The sequence below is a fragment of the Strix aluco genome, chromosome 1 (assembly GCF_031877795.1).
Source record: "Strix aluco isolate bStrAlu1 chromosome 1, bStrAlu1.hap1, whole genome shotgun sequence".
Lineage (NCBI taxonomy): Eukaryota > Metazoa > Chordata > Aves > Strigiformes > Strigidae > Strix > Strix aluco.
The window spans coordinates 154679527-154706672 of NC_133931.1; the positions used below are offsets into that span (position 1 = coordinate 154679527).

General features: G+C 40.6%; 1 protein-coding gene across 2 annotated transcripts in view; it reads left to right on the plus strand.

Annotated features, from left to right (window-relative positions):
- Window positions 1-26682, plus strand: part of BMPER (BMP binding endothelial regulator) — a 150884-nt gene extending 124202 nt beyond the window's left edge. For both annotated transcript variants that reach the window (XM_074849815.1, XM_074849823.1), the window contains 2 exons: window positions 18452-18582; window positions 24753-26682. In XM_074849815.1, the coding sequence (XP_074705916.1) occupies window positions 18452-18582; window positions 24753-24934 (313 nt within the window). In that variant the 3' untranslated portion in view covers window positions 24935-26682. The remainder of the gene's footprint in view (window positions 1-18451; window positions 18583-24752) is intronic.
- Window positions 26683-27146: the final 464 nt, after the last annotated feature.

A 27146-nucleotide genomic window follows, 5' to 3' on the forward strand; every position in this document is an offset into this window, starting at 1 on the left:
AAACTGTTGCCGTTTTATTTCGGATTATAGTATGGGACAGCACTTATTTCTTCTGTTGTCAAGACAAACTCTCAATTTTGAATGTCACCCCTCATGACCCCATTTTTGACCTGGATAGCTCAGGCCTGATTAATCTAAAATGACACAGCCAAGACCTTGGGCCATGAGAGCGTATGTCTAGAAAATCTGGTAAATACTAGACAAGTAATATGATAGCAGCCATATTCCCCACTGCTTTTGGAAGTCAGATGCAGCAGACTGTGCCCTACGCTTGCCCTTGCGAAGGGTTGGGATTTGGAAAGGCCAGATAGCACATGTCTGCAGTGCTCCAGGCAGCATCAGAGGAAGCGCTAGAAAGCATGTGTATCCCAGAAACATGATTTATATATCACTCTGTGGTCACAGGATGTGATTAGTACATTTTGTTCATCCTCAGGAACACACTGGAAGTAAAAATAAAAAATGAGAGGGAGACTCTGCCTACCATGCAGAGACGGCGTGAGGCATAGGCTCGACAGCGATGAGGCGCCTTGTGAGGCAGAATGATGGGGAGGGTGGCAGATGGGGTCAGAGCCAGCTCTGCCATCCTCCCCCTGCTGAAGACCTGACTTGTGTGTTAGGTGGGGACAAACCACTTCCCAAATTGTCACCATTCCCATGCCTCCCCATAACTTCCTGAGGGGAAGGTAGAGGTTCCTTGGTTGGATCTGCCTTGAACTTGCACAGAACAAACCTAAGACTTGGCATCATTTCTCTCCTCCATCCTCACAGATGTGAGATCTGACCATCAACACAAATAATTTAACAACTGCCTCTGGTTTGAATCGAGCCTGGGGCTAAAAGCTGTTTGCATTCAGTGAGCAGTACGCAAGTTGCATTAAATGAGATGGTGACTTCCCTCTGTTGTTAGACATTTACATAAATAATTAGCAGCAAAGCGGTATCCTCAACAGAGACTATGTGAAGATGCTGGAGTCTTTCCCCACATGTACAGCAGGATCATCGTCAATACTCTGGAAATAATACATTGCTTCAATTAATTTCCTATTAAATAGGAGATTTTAATACCAGGGCTCTCACCCTGCCAATGTTTTGCAAATACAAAATTTCAGATTTTTTTCAAGTTAAAAAGCACACAAGCTGCACAAGCTTAGGAGGAAACATACAGGGAAAAATGGCATTTCAAGCTACTTTGACTTTAAAAACATTTACTGTATTAGCACATGAATGTAGTTATGCTTTGGGGCTGTAAATATTTTTTACAGTGCATTGATTTGTGCTATGAATTCACTTTCAAGGCTCCAAATTGCCCATGTACTTGTGTGTGAAATGAAGTATGAAAACAGACCATGGGAAAATGAAATGCTTCTGAGGCTTACCTGCTGATCTCAGGCATTCAGGGCTGCTTGCTATCACTGCAGCTTCTGATTGGCATAAAAACCACTAAGTGGTAGGTCGGCTGTTACCCTCATGGTGTTCATGGTGCAAAACAGCAATGTGTCTGTGGGTGACCAGCTCCCTCCCTGCCTTGCAGTTTGCAATCTTTGGAGCACAGCAGCAATGTATTTCTGATTTCCTCAACTTTTGGATTCTACGTGAATGTAAAGAGAAGGGAGAAGAGCACTTTCTGAAGCATATGGGGCAGCTGAGGCAAGAAGGGGACAGGGGGACTCCTTTATCTGGTATCACCGCAAAAGCAGTCGAGTTAAGGCCTGAGGTTAGTCAACTATGAGACCACTGTGGCTCCCTGCCGAGCTTCCCAAACCGACCGACTGGCTGCCTAGCTGGAAGATACTTTGACCCCAGCTCCTTGGTGCTGCTGGGCCAAGCTGCTCCAAGCTGGGCAGCAAGGGACTGAGTCTGGCCACATGATCAGGCAGGCTCATGGGCTCCAGTGTCCTGAGAGCAGAGGTTCAACCTTGCTGTCCTTCACAGCTTTTCTTGTTCCTCTTGCTACCATATTTTTAAAACAGTGGGGGTTCAAAGCAGAGTTGGGAAAAGACATTATTTTCTTGTGATTTCTGAAGATGCGTACAAGCTCTGTGAAGAACCAGATGTAGGAGGGTTAGGGGGAACAATCTCATAAATTGTTACTGGTAAGGCTATGATTGTATGTGATACTATTCCACTGCTGAAAATAAATACAATGTATTACTGCAGAGCCAGATTTGGGGCTAGGAAAGTTGGGTAGAGATCCTTGCCTGGGGCTCTCTGTGAATCTCCACTCTTTCTAGTGAAACTAGACTGATTTACGGTTGTGTCTGGAAACTAGAAGTGACCCAACATGAATCCAGATCCAGAAGCAAATGTCCTTAAAATTGAGTGTTCCATTGTGCATATGTGCGGATATGCGTATGGGGGATGGAGAATGAGGTTAGTTTGTTACTAAATTGGAACAGATGTCAGATCTGGAAATGGAGATTTCGGTTCTTCTCCTTGTCTTGTGGAAACAATGCAATGCTATCATTTCAACTGATGAGTTGGAGCTGGTGTGCAGCTTGGGTCTCATCTTTGTTACCCTCTGAGGTTTATCCAAACTGAAACACAAAGTACAATTCAAATGTTGAGATCTCCGAAAACCAAAATGGAAATAGATGTTGGTAACAAATGTTGATACTTCTATGGACAGAAACCTTTCAAAGTTCCTCACACTTTACTACTGTTGTTCTAAATGGGTCAGACTGTGTGGGCAGCTCAAGGTCATATATCAAAAAGTAGATGTACTGTTTATTCTATGTGTGATAGAACTGAAAATGAGATCTTTTATTTTTTAAGACTTAATCCTCCTATTCACTATTTTGAAATATAGCTAAAGAAAATCCTATATGAAACAAACAGACAAAACCAGCATAGAAGAGAAAAACTAATGAACATACATACTGAAAGGGAACATTTTATTCTCCCCAAGTAATTCATGCCATTTTATGGTTTATTTGAAATGAAGTAGTCAGTCCTGGCGGGATAGTGAGCAACTTGGCACATGTGTTTGGTTGCATCCATGGAGAAAAGAAACAGCTCTTTCTGGAGAAAAGTCAGTATGTAAGTATGAGGGAACTTTTTCAGAGCTGGTCATGTAGGATGAGACGTCAAAAGCAGCTGGTGCTGGCCAACCATACCTGGCATTACAGACAAACAGAATTTTACCCTGGGCTTCAACAGGGATGGAGTTATACCAACACCAAGTGTTTCTGGAAAATCTTAACCATGAAAGAGCCTTCTTTTCTCAAGCCAGGCTGTGTCCTCCTGTAACCAGCTTTTTGGGAGAAGGGAGAAGTTGGCCTGAGGTTAACCACCACATGCCCAGCTGCGACCAGCTCAGAGATGGTGAATGTAGAAATGCTTAAAATATAGTTCTTAGCCAAAGCCAGAGCTATTTGCTTAATCCAAACACCCTTAACAATTTCTCAGAAATACAATTAGTCATTTCCAAGTCCAAGCTATGTTTTTTGTTTAACCATAAACCTTACTCATAGGTTAAGATCCTAGGATGCTAGTGTCAAGCACGGATCAGAATCTCATTGCTGCCCTCAAAAAGTTCGAGTTTTAAAGATGTACGTTTGCCTAGCTGTCCCATACAGTACTATACATTGTTCTGCCAATACTAAGCTTCATTTTATAAAACACCAGCCTGCTTTGCTGGCACAGCTTCCCCATCAAACTGCTTCCTCCACTAACATTTCAATGGGATTGAAAAGTGGGTGTATTAAGAAGCAGAGAAATTAAGTCATAATGGGGAGTATGTAGTATTTCCTATCTTCAAGTGCTATGTTCTCCAGCCTTTCTCCTTGCTCTTGAGAAATGTACAGTCGGATCTCACTAACTCAGTACAGTCAGGTCAGAATGCTGCTTACATGGAGCACCCCGTGGGGTTGAAAGCACACACAGCAAGAAGTTTGTTTTAGGACTTAGTAGATGGCATGCTGCCTTGGAAGGCAGTGCTATAGTATAATCATCAGGATGCCTTATAAAAACAGATCTGAAGGAGTACAAAGGAAAGCTATTTGCAGTGCACAGCAATACATTTTATTGAGTGTACACAACCAAGAAAGGTATTTTTCTGTACTTCTGAGCACATCTGTAGACATCCCTACAAGTATATACCCGAGGAAGTTCTCTCTTCCCAATGTGAAATAAAGACCAAAGAGTAACAGCATGTGGGCATAAAAACTAATGTGACAGTTTGCATAAAAAGAGGGGGTAATACTCTGTTTTTCTGAGTTTCATTTCTAAACATTTAATTCTGTCACCTCAAGTCTTCCTGCACTTTAATTTAACTACAGCCTTTTTTGTCACTTCCCATCACGAAAATTGTACAACATTTCTGTGAGATGATAAACAGGTGTTACTTTTCATTCTGGCAGCAACAGCATTTTGGTGCAGGATGAAATAATCCTACCATTAAATAAGAAGCTCACAGTGGTGTTGTGAAGCTTAATTTGTTTGGAAAATGCTTTGCAGTATTCAGATGAAAGGCACTCTGGATATTCAAAGTATTATTACTGCACAGCTGGTGGTCTACACACTGCAGATGTTTCATCCATGCTGTTGCATGGTTACTTAAGTGGCTTCTTAGTGCAGATGTTCATGAGTGAGCATGCACAACCTCCCCTGCCTATGCTTTTTGACACGAATTTTATTGCTGCTTGACTTTTGATCTTGAAAAGAATATTCGTCCACCGGTGAGGCTGGGTTTTTTTTTTTCTCTTTTTCTTAAGGCTAGTAGATGCTATGTGAGCATGTGACTACGTCCCTGTTGGTTCAGCCCCCATTGCAAGCAACAGCATCTGCAGATATTTACTGTGGGCCTTTCTCTTTAGCTTCCATTTCCTTCTGTGGCTTTTACTCATTCCCACAGTGTTTGACTCTGGGGACTCTGCCTCTTCTGTTAATACTCCATCACCATCACTCTCTTCATGCAGACGTGATGATTCCCTTTGTACTCTTTGCCCAGATGGGATCAAGAACTTCGTTGCCTCTTGATTCTTTCTTTCCACGTCTGCTGCTACTGTTATATAAAGTGATCTCTAAGAACTGCTGGGCTTGCCATTCACAATAATATAATCTCTCTGAGAAGATTTCAAGATGAAATTCTAATTTCTGCATGTATGGTGCTATTCTTTCCTTACAAGTGGAGAGACTGCAGCTGACATCCACATGGAATGTGCTGAACATGCTCAAATCTTCATGGAGGTGCTATACAATTTCATCAACCTATTTGATGAGAGAGCTAATGTTAAAATTTAAGTTCCTCTTTCTTTTTTTTTTTCTGTAATTCCAGCAAATGGCAAGACATCCAATGCAATACAAGGGCAACTGAGTAAACAAGACTTTTGTCTAACCTGAAGTGCAACGTGTGGCCTATTGCATTACTGACCTAGGAGTAGAAAAGGAGCAAATCTGTATGCGCACACACACACAGAAATAGGAAAGTACAGCAGAATGATACCAGTTCTGCTTAACAGAGATCTTATTTACAAGATTCACGTGGAAGACAGAGGGAATTTGGTAGAATATACTGGAGTGTTTCTTCTGAAGTATTTTGAAGAATAGACTTCTCTCGACAGCATGTTCAAGAGCCACCATCTTGCAACTCAGAGGAATGAGTGCTGGGTACATATCTCTGGGAGAGACTGAGAAAGCAGAGGGCTAAAGCTGACTGCATCCAGACAAATAACTTCAGAGAGCAAGGAGAAATCACATCACTTTCTGTAGCACTTTCTACAGACTTCATCATGAATCAAAGCGGAAAGCTCAGTCATTACCCAGGAAAGTTAGATCTGAAGGTGAGACACCTTGAGAAGACTAGACCTTGGCTACATTGTGATGTGAATTTCACCTTAAAGACTTGGTCATTTCCCCTGATTTTTAAGTGTGTAACAATTTGCCGGTGCTCATGAAATCTTCTAAATGGCATCCCTGGAGACCATAGCTACTTCTAATATGCAGAACTGATACAGTTTATGCAGATATATACAAGTTTCTTTACACTCCTGTGATACTACTAAAGTGTCTCATCTTTTCTCTGGGTTCATCTTGGCAGGCATAGCTTTCATTCTGCCTCCCTAATGTCTCTGAACTGTAAGAATTGCTACAGATACTGCGTAACAGGATTTACTCCACCTTACTTCCCAAGCATTACCTGTTCCAAGGGGACAGACTTGTGGTACTGCCACTTGTCCAGATCCCCGTCTTTTTTTCTCCTGGACTGCTGGTACTGCAGTTATTCCTCTTCTTTCAGTGCAGCTATTTCTAATATTCATGTGCCCTGCATCACTGAAATGGGAGAGGGATCAGGGAGGGAAGGGAGGAAAGAGGGAGGGAAGGAAGAGCTTCTCTCATTACTCAGTTCATCTGCCCTGATTCATGACCAATACCTCCTCCCCTCTTCTGATATATTGGTTTGCTCATTCTGGTTAGGTATCTCAGCTGAAATCTAGTCATCATATGGGTAACATTTGGACGCATATCATCTTGTTCATTATGATGTGATCATTTGTGATTTACTACCGCTTGGTAACAAAAATTTCTTCTGCACAAGATAAAAATCACATTAAATCACTGGCCCCAGAATAGCGGCTGAAAATCAATCAGGAGGGGTTTCTACTCCTGCCACTTTGGCTTGAGATTGAAACGTTTCATACAGTAGCTCTGCTAGAAGTAATCTGGGCTTCCTTACTAACGTAATAAAATGCAGACCATCCTAAGGGGATGAGGGAGTTGCATTCCAAAACTTGCACTGCAAGCAACCAGAGTTTAATGGAAAACTTTGAAAAGATTCTATTAAAAACAATTTTCCTTTTGTATATCATATGCTATATTTTATGCTTTCCCTGCTCCCTCCTTTTTTTCCTTACTGGCATGAAAACAGGATCTTTATTTTGACAGAGCTAATCTGCTCATGCTTTCATATGGGCCCTCGGGCTCCCCACCTGTGGAAAGATCCGTGGGAGCAGAAAAACTACTGAGCGGGTGCCACAGGCTCACCTCAAAGAGAAGAGATCAGTGGCCTCCCAGAGGTATGGACTGTAAACATTGTGGTTCCCAAGGACCCATGGAGAACATGAACTATGAATCCTGTGTAACCTCCAGCAACAGGTTTTCCTTCCATATTGCCTTCTGGGATTTCTCTCTCCTCTCAGCTGGGCTTCTTCAGGAGACGTGCTGTATGGGCTGCTTCACCACAGCTGTGCCGCCTCCCTCTTCCTGAAAACTGAAAGGCACACACAGTGCTGACAATTTCTACCCGCAAACTTCGCTGGTGAGAAAGGTTTAAAGTAGCTTGCAACCATTGCCAAGTTTGACAGCAAGCTTCCTAACAAACTGGTACAGCTCCGATATCTCTCCGCTCCCTCTCTGAGGACGCCAGGGAAGATTTTATGGAGTGAAAAGTGATGGAGAGAGAATGAATGTCTTTGTGGCTCCATCAGGCAGCTGCTCAGGGTGGCTAACATCGGTCACTGATCTGCTCCATAGAGTGTCTGCCTAGCCAATAAAAAGAGACAAAGTCAAATTCATATGTTCAGGATTTTGTATACAAGACAAAGCCCAGAATTTATCTTAGCATTTTTGCCATTGGGCATCACCTACAGATGAGCAGGAAAATTCATGATCATTCTGTGATAGGGAGCATTTCCTCATGCTCGTGACTGGCATTTCTCTTTAAAGACTGCTGATTCACATCAGATCTGTCTTTGTATCTAGCCAAAAAAATGACCGTGCACAAACCAATACACTGAAAGGTAAGTTTGTCATGAAGAGCAAACCATGGCTCTGTATGCTCATATCATCTCATCCCACCTCACCCAGAATTAGGTCACTGACTTTATAACATCCATGTGGATTCCTATGGCTCCCAGGCCAGGCTGATATGTCCTAGAGGCACTATGTCTAGTACAGGAAATTTTAATTCATAGCATTTTAATTCAGGAAGCTTGAATTTAATGTTTAGTTGTGTCCTGAAAGAGTCTGGATTCTTCAAAGTCTTGAAGTACAGAACTGCAAAAAAAAAGGCTGATGACAGTTCTGAGTCTTGGTTCCTGTGTTGTCAGTAGGAAAATCCCCATCCATTTTACTTGAGCCAGAAATTCATCCACTGTATTTTCAGGCTCTGTACAGTGTTTTTCAATTGAGATCTTGCCTTTGGGAAGGTTAAAGAACTGTGGTAGTATGCAGAGCATCTCTTATCCAAAGCTTTCTGCATGTGAAGTAGCAGGCTAAGTCAAACTGACCAGAGACCAGAAACCAGGTCTCTGCCTCCTGGCTGAGTCCTGTGTCAGTATCAGATTGTTATGCTTACCCTCTTCCCCCTGATCTATTGAATCTTGACCACGGCAGCACTGCCGCTGTTTTAAGACAGCCGTCCTCGGTGGGCAGGACCTCACTGTCAGGGTGCTAGTCGGGCTTATGCCCAACAATGCCCATGTGGTCTTGAGAACGTGCAGAGGAAAAGCAGAGGTGCCTGAGGAAATGTAAAGCCGGGAACTAAGTATCCAGCATGAAAAGGTCAGCCTTGCCGGGGTCAGGGCAACCAAGCCAGGACCGCAGTTTTGCATTTGGGTGTTTGAATCCTGCCTAAATCATGCTTTATGTGCCTGCGTCTTTGTTTGTGTCTGGGCCAGGACCACACGGGAAGCCATAAAACCAGGAACAGAGTGTTTTTTTTAATTTTTCAATTCAGGTAATCTGGCTCTTATGCCATTTCTTGCAAGTCTTATTTTTAACAGTTATCTTTGATGAAGAGCAAACACAGAGACCTCTGAGATGAAATGCGCTGTGAGCATGTGACAGGGTGGAAGATGCTATGGTCGGTGAACCTGACTTTGCTGAAATGAGATTTTGGCTCTTGGTTTGTAAAGGGAGAAAGATGAAGAAGAGAGCTATTTTCTAAGTAGCAGTCTTGTATCTGCTCCTTCCCTTGCTCTCTTTCTTTCGATTCCATCTGAAGCCAGCAACTTTTTAAATGCTCTGCAGCCACCTAGAGGAAAAATATGCTTGATTGAAGTTAATTTTATACGGGTTAAGCCAGGGAGTGGGTTCTGCAGAGTTTAAGAATGTGAGTTTCTGAACTAGCCAGCCTGTTTATTATTATATCACAAGACCTCCTTGGAAATATATACAGTGAATAGTCATCAAAAGCTGAAGATAACTTCAGTTTATGTTTACACTTTGGAAATATTTCCTGCTTTGTATTCTCATTGTGCTTGTTATTGGATATGACATATTTTTATGACAGATAGCATAGCAGGGCCACGGTATATTTTGTCAGTAGACAGAATGAGATGATCTGTTTTAAGTTTTTATTTTAGAAGATTTAAATCTTGTACTATTTTATATGTCTACCTCATGACTATGGCAGTATGCTGTTGGTATATCTATATGGTTTATGTTTCTATAGGGCTATGACTTTAAGATCTCTCAATAATTTTTGAGGTTCTATCTAGGATGTTTATAAGCTCCTGAAAAACCTCTGGATTTTCTCAGATGAGAACTGTCACACAGAATACACTAATGGGCTCTCTGTCTACTAGAGTGAAAGTTGATGCTATCGTATTAGATTCATTCAGTCTATGCTATGTTCATTTGCACTGTGTGAAACATAACAAAGTTTAACTGTTGATTGAAACTACCACTTGAATGGTATAAAGTTCGATATTAAAACAGGTCTGTCTTTCTGAAATTGAATTGAAATGACTGGTTTTTCCTCTCTCTAGATAAGATATGACAGTTCAGTCTCCACTTATGCCTGAAGAACTGGACACTGGGTGGATTTTCTTTAAAAATCAAATCTAGACATGGAGAAAAAGATAAAATTTTATATTGATTGCATAATGCAAAATCTCAAAACAATGATGGATTTTCCATGGTAGCTGTGCCAGAGGACACTGAAAATTCCATTACAATGGAGTGTCTCTGTTGTAAGGCAAATTCACATTAGCAGTGTAAGTGCTAAGCTAAACAAGTACACGCAGTGAATGGAAATGTAGAATACTAGTATGGATATTGAGGAGGTCCACTAAGACAATCTCCATTTCTTTTCCTCTCATAAGAAAGACTTGATCTAATGTGGTCAGTTGAAGTAGTTTGAATGCAGCTGCATTATGCCAGAACAGGATCTGTAATAAGGAATCTTATTGACTTAAGAAATTCTAAATAGGGAATTATGAAATTTAGGAAATTTTCTAGGTTGTATCTTCTGAGGGGAAATGATGGGGTTCTGGAGACATGAAGTAGGTCAATCTGGCCAAAACTCTCTGCCATAGAAAATCAGTGATGAGCACATAGACTGTAGACCTCAGGCCACTGGGCCTATGAAAGATGAGATTTTTGGTAGAAAATCCCTTAGGAGTTGACTTTCTGAACATTAAACCCATAGAGCACCTAGAGTTTTTCTCACCATAAATGCATGATAAGCCATATCAGGTAGCATTAGACATACCACTACTGTAATCTTTACCAGTTATGTGAAGGATATTTGCGAGTGGATGACTGTGGATATTAATTAACTGAAGAAATATATGTCTTCAGAAACCAGGTCCTAGCTTTTGAACCTTCAGTGCCAGGTTCCAGGTGATGTCCCTAAGTTTGCCTCTATATCTTTTTGTTGGTACAAACTTTTTATTGCAAGTGACCTCTTTATAATGAGTTTGGAAACTCTGTCTGTTCTACAGCAGAGTTATTATGGTCCTTGTATTTTCCAGCCAGATATACAATCCACAGATCATACAACATACAGGCAGCCAAATCCTTTTTGCAGTAATCTCACCAAAGAAGGTGGAGCAAATTGTATGAATACTGCTCAAATAAACAAGTAAAAGAGAACATTTTTTTATGGGTACATTTCAGTACCTTGTTCGGGCCCTTGTTTGAAAGGGGTTAAGAAACTTGTGCTGTATGTTCTCTTTATTCCAATAATTCTGTATACAAATCTGTATGTAATGTGCACAGAGAAGTGTATTTTAACTTCACTTCAAGGTATATGCTACATATGAACTCAAACCACTTGATTTCTCATGCATACAGATATTTATTTCAAGTGCCAGGACTTTAAAGGTTAAACTCTGCATGGCCCAGCACAACTGAAACAGAAGAGGAGGTGAAAACTCTCTTTCTGAAAGTGAGTGGGAGTGCAAGGGGTCAGCTCTTCCAGGGCTGTGGGTAGCATTTCCATATTATGTTGGAATTTCTTGGGCAAAAATCCACTCTCTCTAAAGGTGGCAAGTCAGCTGCTCAACTGTACTGTAACCTTCAGCTCTAGGAAATATTCTGAGTCATACCAGATGCTTCTTGGAGCCCAGCATGGGACTTCATTGTCTTCCTCATGGTCATGGTTCAGCTATTTCCCCACGGAGGGATTTTAGCCAACCTTTCCATTCTCAGGACCAGAAAGAACATTTAAAGCCACAGATGCCTGTAAGGATCCAAGCACAAGATACAAAAAGCCTACTTGACACATTAGTAGGAGAATTATCCTGAAGAAAGGAATAGGGAAGGTTGCTGTGCTGTTTCATTCTTTATTTGGTTCTTCCTCCTTCCCTCCTTTTAAGTGTCTTTACCACTGCTACTACATATTCAGAGAGATTATAAATAGGTGTCAGGGTAGCGCTGTCCTGAGAACTTGAATTTTATGCAGTTTTGGAAAATGTTCCAGAAATTTTCATTGTTCGTTCTACCATATTCTTGTGGGTAATGTTGGTTAAGGCAATAAAATGCAATTCTGGCACAGCGTGCTCTTATATAAAGGTTAAAAATACATATAGAACACTCTTTCTGGCTTTATCCAAAGGCTTTTGGATAATACTTTTAGCAGCACGTAGTATAGGCTTGTGGTGATATTGTGCAGCACAGTATGCTTTTTCAAAGGTCTACATAGGCCTTCATTTATTCAGTGTCTGGAAAATACCATTTTTACTTACTCTCTGTGAGAAAAAATATGGGTTCTGACTCTTTTTAAAGGAGCTGGATATGCAAAGAAATCAAAATTGAACTGCTGTCTGTCTCTGCTATGTTGGAAATTACTAACAATAATTACCACTTTCATTTAAAGCATCCTTTTTGCAAGTTGACTGAACTCCTCTAAATAACTGCTTTGGAAGGGTGCCTTGGCAAGGCAGGGATGGATGTGGATATCTTGTGTGATTCTGTTTAATTATCTCTGAGTGCCAAGTCTATATCTGGAGCAGGAACAATGGCACTCAGAGTAAAATTAGGACTCTTCAATGTGTGTGTAACGTGACTGCTATGCCCTAGAAATCCTAGATTGCTTGCAGCTCCTGCCCTTTGGTGGAGTTGCGTATTTTATAATTTCTTTCTGCTTGGCTCTGTGTGGCAATACAGTCCATGACTGACTCAAAGTTGCACAAAAATCAGGGATCAGGATGAAATTTGAACGCGTGATTCAGATGCCTACTACTGCAAACTCCTCCTCTGCAATCTGCCAAAAACAACTGTGATATTCTCAAGCATTATGGCCAATGCTCTCTTTATAGGAATGAGATTTCCCCATGGAAAGCATATGCCTGCAGTAGATTTGCTATGCACTGCTCACCAAAGATGAGCTGTGAGTTCCCTTTCTGCTCCCACATTTTTAGATTTTTTTTGGAGCCAGTTCAGCAGTCTGGGGGTTCTTGTACCATGGGGGAGTCTCCAGTACAAAGTGCATGTATGCTGCCTGCCACTTTTTCTGGGCATTTTCCCACTTATCAGAAAAACCGGTCAGGGCATTGATGATTTAACTTTCTTATGGATGCCTTTATCAGATCCCCAATTTAAGGCAGTGTTACCATTGTTATAATGTGTGGGAAAAGCACAGAGGGAGTGCAGATATAGTTACCTGGTCTTGGAAGAAATGATCCTTGAAAATGACTGCCTGCTGGATGAAACAATCTGTTCCCCAGGCAAGTGCTTTGAATGAATGAATACTCAATAGATGTAAGGGCTTCTGTATTTTCAGGAGCCTCCAAAATTACCTTCCTCATGAGTTATTTGCTGCTTTTGCTTTACTGTTAGTAAATTTTGAAGAAAGAGAGAATGATCTCAAGCCTCTGATCTCAAGCCTCAAATCCATAAAAAGCCATCCAGCTCTACATACCATGCTTCAATACTTCAGTAAGATTAAACATGCACATGCAGACAAGAGAGAGCTTGTGATAGCAATAGCATGAGCCTTTCCATTATACATTGGAATATATACATTGGACTTCTCTAGCTGGGGCCATAAATAATGGCAACTCATTGAAACTTTGTAGGAAAAACAGCCCAAACAAACTCTTGTGTAACAACGTAACTACTGACAAAAGCCATTGGCTTTTATTTTTCCTGTAAAGGAAGAGAAAGAAGGTCTAATTTTGGATCAGGAAAAATAAATCCTGAGTGTTGCTGCTGAATTGTGAGCACTCTGGTGTGATTATGGGAATCCAAACTGGCTGTTGTGTAGAGTATGGCTATTTTCATAACCAGTGCTAAATTAGGCCAAGCTGATTTGGCAATAAGTAGTTATCCCAAGAAGCCTGTCTCACAAGATGGTGGGGCTGGAAATTAATCCTCCTCTCTGGACAGATGACCCTTCAGGCTTCAGAGTTTACAAGCATACAGCTTATCCCAGGTAGAGAGGACAAATCCTTTCACTGCCTGATGCTTCTTCACATACATAAAATGGATGTAGTGATGCACTATCTCTAATTGCTTTTGTAAAGTCTGTTAAGACCTACTGGTGGAAAGAGGAAGATGTTAGTGTTTTTCATCTGCGTAGAACCACTTCTTGAAGGTACCAAAAGGTTTGAAAAATGCACTGCCTCACACTCCTGTTGCGAAATGTGAAAAAAAGAAAAAATGCAAAAAGAAATAGTCCCTCCTAAAATGACTGGTTCTAGTTTTGGATTTGTGCATACTGCAAAGGAAAAGGAACTGCTCATGTTCAGCAAGTGAACATCTGCAATTTCAATCCCGCATGGCACAGGCTAAGGCTGTAGTCTTTGTTGCTGTGATCTTTTCTTCATCTTCTTTTTAATAGTGCATGTAGCACAGGACTCGGTTCTTTGCCCTTTGTGGGACTTGGAGACTTTCCATGGTTTAATGTGAAAAAGGGCTGTTGCTGAAGGAGTGTACTCATCCAGTTCACTTTGAAGATGTGGCAGCAGAGTGTGTGTGTGCGTTTGTCTCCTTCAAGGGTGTGTCCCACAGCTGCCGGATGCCTTCACTTTCATGGATTTCCCCTTGCAACAGTTTGTGATTATACACACCCAATTAGCGCCATCTCCGACACACACCCTGCAGGCAGCATAGACAACATCAAAAGGAATCACAGAGAGACACTTGGTACCAGTTGAGGATTGAGAGGTTGGCTGTGCTCTGGTGCTTATTTGGATCAGGCACTCCAGATAAAGTGCACTATCACAGCCAAATATTTTTTAGAAATGTAAATATGTCCTTAAAAGAAATGTAATTTTCTTTTGGACCACAACATCATTGCATTTCTGTATGATTTCACTGAGGCCAGAGCTAAGGCTGCCTGAAGTGGCTTGTGTGTATTTCCATAGCTGGTAAAATGGCTTCATTTTATAAGTAACTTGCACTGCAGTCTTCCTGTGGAATTATTTCTATGTGACTGTAATGTTTTGATGTTTAAGCTTGTGATGTTTTTACTTCATTTAAGCAAATGTTTTGGTCTTGGTAAAGAGTCACAATACCTTGGAAGACCCAAAGTCTCTGTTAGTGTGCAGTATGGTAATGTGTCAATATGACTTCAGTATCGGCATAGTTCCAAAGTTTTACTAAAAGCGTATTTTTCAGTTGTTTGATCAGACTACAGATAAACCTCTGCATACATGCAGTTAGTGTCACCGAATCTATTTTCTTCAAAGGAGGAATGAAGAGGAGGCAGAATCTGGGGTAACAGAGAATAATTTTTTTAATGTATCAGTCACTGGAGAGGGTAAAAAAAAAAAAGCTATGGGCATACCAAAGGTTTTTTCAAGGGGAAAGAATTAGGACAGCACACAAGAATCGGTTTCTAAATTTACCTAGTGAAGCATCTCCTAATAGCCCCCTAATGCAACTGTAACGACAGTAGCTGTGAGAAATGTGGTTAAATGCAAGAAGTAAACATATTTTGAAAAAAAATACAGACCCAAAGTCAAAGCTTGCCCGTGGGCCCTTGGCAGCTCCTCCTCACTAGCCATCCCTCGGAGGACGGACATCTTTTGCTTCCACGTCCTTTCCCAGAACTGCCTTTTGACTCTCACAGTGGCTGTCAAACAAACCATGTACCTGCTCCCTTCTGATTTCAGAAGTGATATAAAAAGACCCCTCTCCTCCGACTGCCAATCCATCTAACTACAATTAATATTAATGCATTAAACTTGCCAGCAAGAAATTTCATTAGGAAAAAAAAAAGGTTTTATTTTGATTGACCAGACTTGGCAGCTGTGGATAGTTTTCTTTACTCTCATTTTTCATTTAACCTTAATTAAGGAATTAATTAAACCTTACAAATAATTAGCAATTGTAATTCATTAATAAAACCACCACAATCTGGTGATTGCTCCTCAGCCAAGCTTAGGGCTTCAGCCCAGCAGCTGTCACCAGGATTAAACAGTCCAGGAAAATAAAAATTACACAAGCAATTAGGTGTGTAATGAATCAGAGGATTGTTTGAGTTGCACGTGGCATGCTACCTTTAGTGGGCTCCTATGCTGAACACTGTAGCAAATAGTGTTGATCCCAGCCAAAGTGGAGCTGTTTCACTCTGGAGCCTGTCTGGATGTCCAAGACCATTTCAGTGCTAAGAGTTAGTGGCATAATGTCGCTCACATGTATGTAGGGGCTAAACTCTGTGCCCTCAAAGAGCATGGCTGCCCTCCTGCTGACTGGGAACAGTGCCCTGGCCTCCCTAATCCCCCAGACCATGCCCAGGCTTTGTCAGGGTGAGTGCTAGCCTTGCCACAAACATGTAATGATTAAAAAGACTGGGTGATTGACTGTGAGCCTGGAGATTTCCTGGCATGATGCAAGCACCTGAGGTAGCTGTAGGTGCATTGACTCAGTGCAGGAGCTGGCATACACCTCTGAGTAATGGTAAAAAAAATGTATTTATGTTTTAAAAAGCAGAGGAAGTACCTCAGATTTAGGATTTTATAATTTCTAAGGAAATTCAGGATTTTATAATTTCTCAGGGAGTTGATGAACACGTAACCAACCTGGCACTGGCAAGCATCTCTAAACACCCACGGGCATTAATAGTAACTAAATCTGAGTGGAGAGCAGTAAAATGTGATTGATAAAGGAGGCTAGAACAGAAACAAAAAGATGATGAAATGGTATGTTGATCATGGATTCTATCTGTGGAGATTATTACAGACTCTTTGTGATAATTTGCTGCAGTAGCAAACAAGCATCTACTTCACTGTAAAATGAGATATACACCTCCTAAATGGTGTGGGGTATACGGAGCAGTGCCTGCTGCAGGGATGCCAGCAAGAGATCAACAAACATGTTGCTCCAAAGGAAGCAGTGTAAAGTCATTAGTGTGCCACGTAAAAAGGTGACCCTTTGTGCTTATACACAGTCTTTTATCAGCTAACAACATCAAACAATGCCAAGGATGTTGTGCTAATCTGTTCCTTGCAGCCTATCAGCTGTGATACCCATACAGCAACATCTGTTACTGGGAAAGATGTAAAGGGACCTACCGCAGAACTAAGTGAAATAAAATTACATTGTCCCTAGAAAGTAAAGTTATTTCAAATGAAAACCACTGGTCTGCAAATACCAACATGTTATATATTTGATCCAAAGCAATTCTGTTTTTCCACAGTACGTCTATATCGGTAAGTCCGGGACAGATAACCTTTTTGCATTAGCACTTACGTTGCTTATTTGTCACAGTGAATTTTTAGGTAGTTTTAAGTTGGGGGTCCACTGAGAGTAAAATGATTAAAAGCTCATGAAAATGTCAGGCAGAACTGTCAGGTTTAACTGTGTAAATGGTCATTGAAATAGCCAGTGACTTTGGCAAGAGGAAATACTCCTTTTTAAGGGGCACTGTTGGATATGCAGAAACAAGCTTGTCTGTGTTCGAAGGACCACTAATCTTCCCTCCTAGTTTTGAATAAAGGGTTCCAAGTGACTCTAAACCGTTGTATGGGCATTACGGCTCCTGAGTAATTTGAGGTGCTTGCACCTTATCCAAGCTATTACCTATTCGCTATGGGGAAAGTTTCTGGAAAATTAAGCCTATATCCATCCTTTTCCTACAGACAATTGAATTTTTGGTCCACAGCGAGAGCAATTAACATGGAGAGCTCATTTTTTACTTCAGCCCTTGGTCTTTCTGGAGGATTTGTGCCTCTCACAAATGTTGCCTTGTCCTCTCAGGAATGGAGAAGTCCCTGAATGTTCATGGAGCAGGGGGCTTGTGCCCATTGACACACAAGGTACATGCACAAAGCACCCTCAGTGGAAAGCAGAGGAACTGAGGGCATCATTTTCAGAGGGCAGAGTATGTCTTCCCTGTACCCTCTCCCTGCCTTCTAATGATTCCTCTTGGAGCAGCAGATACTCGACATTTCTGAATTTGCATTGCTGCATTTGCAGAAGCGTCTAAGCATTTTGCATATGCAAAAACTGCTGACTGCAAATCCGCCGGCTCTTGCCAGTTATATTTTAGTTCTGTGCCAAATGGGCACACATTCTGGATGAGCTAACTTGAAATATAGTGGTGACATACGCAGTAGCAGCTTCACTTAGGGCCATGTTAGCAGCTTTGCTCCCTGCCATGTTTTGTGGTGATTCCATCTTATGCAATGGAAGAAGATGGTGGTATTAACAAGTGCCTGGGGGATTCCTAGCATGAGAACTGCTCAGTTATGCTGCATCACCCCTGCTCCTTTGGAGTCTCTTAAAGTCTGTCATTTAGTAGTGATGCTGCTGAGAAAACAGGCATATAGCTATTTTGGGGCCTTCAAAGCAGGGAAAGGCTGGAGGTAACCTGGAGAGAAGACTTCATTTCTTATCCACTGCATGGAAAGGCATGTGCTCATCACCTGCAGAAGCCATCCACTTAACTCTGCTGCCATTATTATTGGCAAAATTGTTAAATTATTACTTTCCAGGGAATACGAATGGAGCCTTTATCTTACAAAATCATTGCAAAAATGGAGTTTGCCATCTCCCACTGTGGTCTCAGTCTTCTCTGCCTGGTGTTTCTTGGGTCTTTTTTCCTGTTTCTTCATGGTTCTCTCGCTGGTGCTCTTGAGACTTCTCTACATCAGAGCAACACATCAAAAAAGATGAGCCCTTGTGATGTGACAGCAGAGATGCCTTTAACTTTCTTGCCGTTTAGCACAAGTTCTGTGGCATTGAACTCCACGTGACTGGAACGTAAACAACTCCAAACCTCGGACAGATACCTGCCAAAGCTTTCTTTGCTTATTTGTTTTGGGGCTTTGTTCCGCAGGTCCTGTGTGACAGACATGTGCGAGTGCCCGGTCCATAAAAACTGCTACTGCGAGTCATTCCTTGCATACGCCCGAGCCTGTCAGAGGGAAGGGCTGAAAGTCCAGTGGGTACCGGAGCAGAACTGTGCAGGTAAGCGTTTTGGGACTGTTTTTTTTTAAGTCCATGCATAGGCTACTATACGTTAACTGGTGGAGGAGGATCAAAAATGAACCAGCTAGAAAGGACTGGGATTGCACCAGCAGGGAAGTTGCATTCTGGGTTATGGAGAAAGAACTTGCCAGGAAAGATTTTCAGCCATCAAATATTATAAATGTTTATTTCGCTGCAAAAGTTTTCATCTCTAATGCCACCTGTCTTAACTTTATGTACTTCCAGGAAGAAGTACATGTCTTTTTCTTTCAGGATATGTAAACAGTTGATTACAGATAATGTTTAAAATCCTTGGACCTCCTGTTAAAGCACAGTTATACTTCCAGAGACAACATGCATGTATGATTACAGTGGGTTCAACATGGGAAGAAGATAGAATGTATTTAATGGGAATATTAAAATTCAAACCTGCATTAATTTTGGTACTCAGACCAGATTCCCCATGTGATTTGGACTACATTAATTGCAAGTAATTGTGAGTAATTGTTTCCATGAGAAGTGGTGGTCTGTGGTCATGGGCACGTGAAGGAAAATGTAATACTGCAGATGAATATTTCCCCTGGTGATGGTCTCATTAATTTAGGACATTCTATAATGGCATCGGTTTGCCTGGAAATGTATTCAGATTTATGTAAAGCAATTGACAATAGTTGGGGAAAAAAATGAGAGAAGGATACTCAGTGCTGGTCAAAGAGATATTATTACTCTGTGGTCCATTTTGGTGGTTGTGTGTGGCTCAGGGTCTACTCTCTCAATTTCAATTTCCTTTTCCGTTGAAGGCATGAGAGCAGGGATGGGTGAGGGACAAATTACATTTGATTGACTGTTCCCAAAAGGCTCATTTTTTTTCTTACAAAGGAACAGAACAATCTAAACAGGGTGTCACTAAGTGAAAGCCTTATTTAGGGATGTGGTCTTAGCACTAAAAATGTATGTAATTTTAATCTATTGAGCTGGTAGCAGATCCATGCAGAACCTGAAACAAGCATCCTAACTTTTCTTTTTTTTTTTTTTTGACCAAAGCACTTCAGACTGAGACCTTGCTGTGGCAGATGCTGTAAAAAGAATAAAAACTCCAGTCCCTGCCTTAAGGAGTTTATGCAAGTGTTGGCATATCACGACTTAACTAATTGAGGCTTCTTTTCACAATTTTTTCTGGCATTTTACCAAAGACAAGAAAAGTTTCTAAAGCAAAAACAGTCCTTGAGAGAACATTATGAAGGAATTTAAACACACATCTTCCATTAAAGCTAATGAAAGAAGTGTTCAAATCCACCTGAGTTTTTTAATCTCAGTGCAGACTTCTAGACGGAAAAGGGAAATCTTGTTAAACAGAAAATATAGCTAACCTGTATATGGTCAAGTACCCTCAAAACACTTACTTAAGGATCCAATATCAAACAAGTAGCACCATCTTCTACAGTAAATAGTACAGTAAGCATTAAAGTGCATCACCTGCACTCCATAAGTTACCAGTGGCCAGCATCAAGAGTTTAATCTCTAACTTACTTTTTTCTCCCCAAAACTTATAGTTACAATTATTGTGTCCTAATTACGGATAAAAGTTCCTGGGTATGAAACAATATATCTGTAATAAAACTTTAGCGTTCTGTGACTTTCATTTCCTGCTTGACATTTCATAGCTGGTGGGATACTTGGAAGAGCTGTGTTCTGATGAAAATGGAGTATACTTATTAGTAAAGTCAGGTTTTAATTATTCTTTTGTGTGTTATAAAACCAGATCTTGTGTGGTTGCCAGTTCCTCTACCCTGACTGCTGTACGCTTAGCTCATTTTTATAATGTTTAGAAAGCTTGTGTTGTCTGGAGGGCCAGCCAAACAGAATGCTCAGGAGGCTGAATTACATGTCCTGTTCCCTACATACTCTTCTTCCTCCCCCAGTGCAGCAGCATATCCTCGTCTAAGTCTTCCACAAAATACTGCTGCTCAAGATTTACTCTCCTTTGAGGTTGCTTGGTAAGGGGAATGTCAGCTGTCATTTAACCAGAGAGGTGACGAGAAGACGCTAATGAGTAAGGAAAGTGGTTAGGGTAGGAAAGCGTTGGTGAGACCTGCAAGGGAACTTGGAGGGTTTGGGAAGGAGTATGGGTTTCCGTGGGAAGTAGTGGAGAGTGAGACCTATTAGGATGGGCACAGGAAAAAATGTGATGTGTGAAGGAGAAGAAAAAGTACCAGGAGAGCCAGCATGAAGGAAAGAAGAAATAAGAGAGTGATACATGCGAGAGGGAAAAGAAAGGATACAAATGGAAGGAAGAGGTTTGAAAAGGAGATAGAAAAAAAGATACTTTTTTTAGCCCAAGAAAGGCTAAGCAAGCAGTTTATAAAGTGCAATTAAGTAAACTGAAGTGGTGAAAGGCCTTGGGCCATAGTAATTTAACACTGAATTTCTGAGGGCACTGAGAGAAAGAAGACTCAAGGATGGCAGGTGGCAATAACTCCCTGACATGGGCCATATGACTACACAGGCAAGAAGAAAAAGCAGATATGGCCTATAATAAAGTGCAAAGTGCACATGGCAGCACTGATGTGCTGACATGCTCCAACAGCCTTATAAAAACTGAACAATTTTCTTTCTTATGTGATCGGTTGAACTAGAGGAGGATGAGTAAATATCTGATTTGACTCTTCTCGCCTTGGTCCCCTCTTCTCTGCTGTGGAATTTTCTGGCCAAAGTTACTCTTTTTCCCTGTTATGTGTTGCTTTCCTTTAATTGCTTTATTCTCTGTGAATATATATCAGAAGGCAATTCTGACTTTTCAGTGGAAACTCATTAAAAACTGAAAGTTGAAAAGATTAACACAAATGTATCATTAGAAGGTCAGTGCCCAGATATATTGCCTTCTACTATGTTAGAAAGAGATGTGAATTAAAGCAGCACGAGTGACGTTCAGTTTGAAAGTCCTACAGAACACCTCGAAAGCTCAAACTGTCCAACACCAACAGAAGAAGCAGTATGATTCATTGATGCACAAATATTAGCTCAGAAATTTCTGTGGAATCAGTTTTACCAGATATCATCCACCAAGGGAATCCTTCAGCACTTCCATGTTAGGTATTTTGGCTTTTGTGTTGGGGAACAAAAATTTCTCCTAAATAATTACGGCCATGTCTACAAAGACAGGCGCAGACAGATACAAGCCTTCTCTGTGAAACTGCCAAACTGGCTGGAATAAACCAGCTCTGGTCTGAAAACTGTATAGCCTTATTAGGCAGGGTTTATTAGCTCAGGCACAGTGCTGTATTTATGTGACTATATGGCTTCTGGACTGGAGCTGGCTATCATCCCGCCAGCTCAGAAAGCGGTCTGAGGAAGCTCACATCTGTCATGCCAAACACATGTTCTAGAAGAAGAGTGGAAAAATCCTGTTGGGACTGGTAACGTTGCAAAATGCAGTATTATTAGTAACTTTTGTACTTTGGTTTTTGATTTTTTTCGCTAGTGCACTAAGGAAGTTATTACTAACAGAGCTCAGTTCTTTAAGAGAGGAATTTGCCTTAAAAGACGGGTGCAAAGGCATCACTTCTGTTTTCCATGTTTACATGGTACTGATTCATTTCAGCAGTCCCTGGGAAGCCTACTGCAGAATGTCTTTATTTTTATTTTTTAAACTGTTGATGAAGTGGAATGTTCTGGATCAATCACACCACATGTTAACAACTGAAGCACTCAACAATAAAAGCCATCCAGGGAACTTAAACAGCAGCCATTGTACTTTCCTGATTTTTCCCTTGACAGCAAGTGAATAATGCCATTATAGACTGCCTACAGCAGCAAATAAAGTCATCATACCTTCTACATGGCATCAGCTGAAGGACAAGGAGGTATTTTGACATACCACATCCACGTGTGGTAGAGCAGGGCTAGGGAGTACTTACAGATGCCATGGCTGCCGAGGGCAGGCTGTAATATATTGTCATTTGCTCTGGGGCAGAGATGAGGAAGTGAAAAGGAGACCTTGGCCAACTTTCCTCAAACCCACCACCTGAGGCACCAAACAGCTCGGGTGGTATGAACAGTCCAGCTGTTACTACAGTAAAGCTTTGTGGGATGAAACCTGTGCAGCCTACAAACTGAAGCTTGCAGACCTCTCTATATGGAAACTGCATGTACTGAAGCCTAATGTTTCAGTTTGTGGTTGGTCAATTAGAGATCTTCTGAAGGGAAACTTATTTTCAGAGAGGAGGGACAAAAGCTTCTAGTAAACAGCCCCCTTAAGATAATTCACGTCGTGTGTGGACAATCACTATCCGCCTTTGAACATTTTGGTCTACTTTTCTAGACAGTTAATACATTGTTTGCAAAGCTCCTGGGAGCTCTGCACATTTTCATTTCCCCTCTTATTCAATCTCTATTCTTAACACACTACGTAAGTGCAGAGTTTGTTGTGAATCTAACATTTTACTGTACGTTCAATATTGCTTACAAGTTTTTCCCACCTTCTAAATTTCCCATTTCATTTAAATTTCATTTTAGTTATTCTTTTTGTTTGTTCCTTCTTCGATGTGCATGAAAGTTATCATGCAGAGCAAGATAGAAATGTAAAGCTGGAAAAAAATTCTCAAAAGATCTATGCCCACAAGCAGAATAAGCCTATCATCTTGAACATAGCTGAAAGATGTTTTTTCCAACCTATTCTAAAATGACGTCTCACAGAGTTTTTAGGTAGCTTGCTCCGGTGCTTTCTCATGCTTAAAGCTAGAAAGCTTTTTGCCCCTAACATCTACCTAATATCTAATAGCTATCTAATATTCAGCTGTTGATTCTCTGTAACCCAAGGGTCATTTTCTGCTGTACTATCCAATTTTTTCTGATTTTTTGTTTGCTTATTTAATATCTGTGTCCTGAGAACTTTGTATGCATTCTTGCCAGAATTCCTTCTTGAGAGCTGCTTTTCATATATGTACAAATGCCGTAAAATGCATAAGAAGTAAAACCTGCAAGAAGCTGATGCTGTTTTGAAGATCACTTTGTTACTGGTGAAGAGGAACCCCTTAAATTTATGATGCCTTAGCACTAAGACTTCCATCCTCTGTGATACACTCATGCATATTTAATCAGTTTATTTCTGCCTATTTTCTCTTTATGAATAATAACAGTACTGTAATGGCACTCTAAGGCCAATCCTCACAAAAACCCAGCATTTTTCTGTCCATAACAGAACTGTTCTTTAAAAAATCTGAACCTTCAACCTCTCTCAAAATGGAAGAAATCTTAATGCAACCACCTCTCTGCAAATAGCAAGAGATGATTCTGGATGCTTGAAAGTCCCTCACCATCTATAAACTATTTTATCAGTACTTGTTTTTGCCATCAGCGCAGCCGTTAGAAGGAATAACAGACTCATATTTGCTATCAAACCATGTATTATTCTCCATACTAAAGAGGCATAATATAAAATGTAAAGAGTGTAAATATTGATCTGAAGGGGGTATAGTGCTTTTAGCTGAGCCCTCAGTGGTCTCTTATGTTGGAAATGCACTGAACTGTCAACTACATAAATCAATGAACAGATACTGGAATCATTAAGTACAAGAATCCTCATTCTCAGTGATCTCTTGGTAAAATAGCATAAAGCTTGGAAATAATTAATTTTTTGTTTGTTTTAGAAATTGTGCTGCTGAATTAACAGCATTGTTTTGATTTGTTGCAATATGCAATATTGAAAGTATAATCTTAGGAATAGAAAGTCTGACATGGTGAATGATTCTTCTTTTCTTCTTTCTGTAGGAGTGGAACTGATATTAACTGTCTGTCCTTGTAAATGTTTCAGGAATCTTTGACAAAAGGCATTGTAACCAACAAATAAACAGTGTTAAACCTTAAGTATAAAGCATAGGTCTGCTAATAGATAGAAACCTTGCCAAAGCTTTGTATACCGTCAGCTGTGTTAAAATTCTCAAGAAGTTCAAGACTGCTAGGAATTTTGCTACCTTTATATTTGTGATGTGAAGTAGTGTTGCATTTAGTGTAGTAGAATCTCTTTACAAGGCATTTTTTCCTCTAGATGATCGTCATATGAAAATGTGCTTTTTGATACATTTTAGCAGAAACCAAGCAAACAGACATGTAACTTTCCTTGTGAGACTCTGTGTAATATGCATATTTTGTTCCTTTTAACTGCCTTTCAGCAACCCAGTGTAAACACGGTGCAGTTTATGATACCTGTGGTCCGGGATGCATCAAAACCTGTGACAACTGGAATGAGATCGGCCCGTGCAACAAGCCCTGTGTTGCAGGGTGCCACTGTCCGGCAAATTTAGTTCTTCACAAAGGAAGATGCATCAAGCCAGTCCTGTGCCCACAGCGATGACATTAGTTCTCTTTCTGCGGACACTAATGTGGGTGGTCACTGACCCCTTTGATGCTCACAGCCAGTGAAGGACTCCAGCTGATTGTGTGAAGATTCTGCAAAGTACATGTCTGCTCACAGAGTGTAAATATGCTCCTGTGTGTGTATTTATGTGTCTTTATGTATACACACATGGCACCTAGAAAGATATATAAATGTATACTGTGTGTATGTAGATACACATATCTATACACAAGTGCCCTAAACGTAAGTACAACCCATATATTTATATATATGTTCACACACACAAATATACATCATTTCTATATATCATAGAAGGATGAATTATTATATGTATATTTTTTGCTATAAAGTTTATGTATTATTATTTCTAGGACCCTGATCTGTAAGTCATTGTATAAATAAACCAGGTGTTTTTAATATAATATAGTGGCATGAAAAGATTGGATGACTTCGCCATTGCATAAGTTTGTCGTTTCCAAGGAAACTTTTCTAGGGCCATAGCACTGCCAGACTGGATTAGTTTCAACACAGAACCTGGATTTACAGTTGTACAGGAAATACATTTCTCTGGAGATGGAGGATTTATCTAGGAATATTTCATGCGTACCTTAGAGCTGCATAGTGATTGGTGACAGTGCTTAATCAGGCAGAGAAAGCTGGGGATCGGCTTTTATGCTTTACTGAAATAACTGTGCAAAACGATTTCCAAAGCTGGTTGGCCAACTGCCAGCGTAGAGATATTTCTTTCTGGAACGGCACCAAAGAGTCAAGGGCCAGATTTTCAAAAGTGTTTGGCACCCAGCAGCTCACTTTGAAAATTTGACCACTTCCCATTTCATATCCTAATGCCCCGTCTCTGTTGTTGTGTTTGGCAGTAGCTGTGAATACACAATAAGGAGCTTGAAGAAAATATTGATGTACATATTAGCCCCTTTAACATGTTTGAAACTGCTGGATTTGTTTCATATTTCCCCCAATATTATGCAGAAAGCAAATCCCACTGTGAATTGGAGTGTTTGATTTCAGTGTGTCTTAAAACATGAAATAATGCCGGTTTTAGTAACTCATTTAATTTATCAGCATGGTTTAGAAGAAAGACAAATTCACCACACCAAAAAACCAGTAGAGAATGTCAAATACTAATTGGAGAACTGCAATTTATTTCCTTACTGGTCCTTTTCTTGAGGTTTCCGAACATATGGGCTCTGTGAAGTTTGCATGACTTTTGAAGTCTCCCAGGGGAGAAGCAATAATACAGGATTTCATTAGAAACTGTTAAAAAAGCCATACAACTTTCTCAAGCCTGAAGAGAGAGGGGGCTATTTTTCTTCCACTGGAAAACCTCTTGTAGAGCCTGATGGAATGGTCTCTGGAGATGACAGAAATCTTTGGGCATCTGATTTAGGTTTATAATGAAGTAATATCCTCCCACACAGCTACTTCCACTATGCCTTGCATTGAAATTGCACATTGTAATGATTTAAACAATTTTCTCCTTTAATTCTGCACTCTCCGGGAAGTTTCACAGAGTCTGAGTTTACAGTGAATGAGTGGGTGCAACACACTTAGGTTATACAAGCTCTCTGCAATCCCATCCTGGAGGAAGATGCTGAGTGAGCCTGGTTGGCTTAGGCCACACTATCCAAAATGCTGCACCACCACAGTGTTACAAAGAGCTGGGCAAATAATGCCAGGAGCGTTCCATGGACATTCATCCAAATCTTAAATAAACTCAGCTTGATCTTTTTATGTCCCCTTTGTGTTCATTTTCTTGGAACAATCAAATAATTTGGTTTTACTGGCAGAGAGGGTTTCAAAGCCGCATACACAAGTGCACTGGGAAGCAGAATTGCAAATGTGCAGATCCCATCAGAGCAGGAAACTAGAAGAGTTTTATGTGGCTCATGTGATAATTGTATGGGAAAGCTGAAGCTTAGAACAATTGCAATTGGTCCAATGAGTTAAAATATAAAATGACAGTCATTAAAATAATTTAAAGAATCGGTTAGACTGAAGAATGTTTCAGCCTGTGAGATTTCAGTGCTGGGATATGGGGTCTAAACCATTGAAAAGGTTATTTGCCTAGCTCTAGTTTAGGATAGATTTTCATTACTGATAGATTTTCATTACTTACTGCTCAGTGTTTCCAAAATAAAAATACAGACAAAGCGAATTGCATACATGAACGGTGTATAAAACTGGTCTTCCT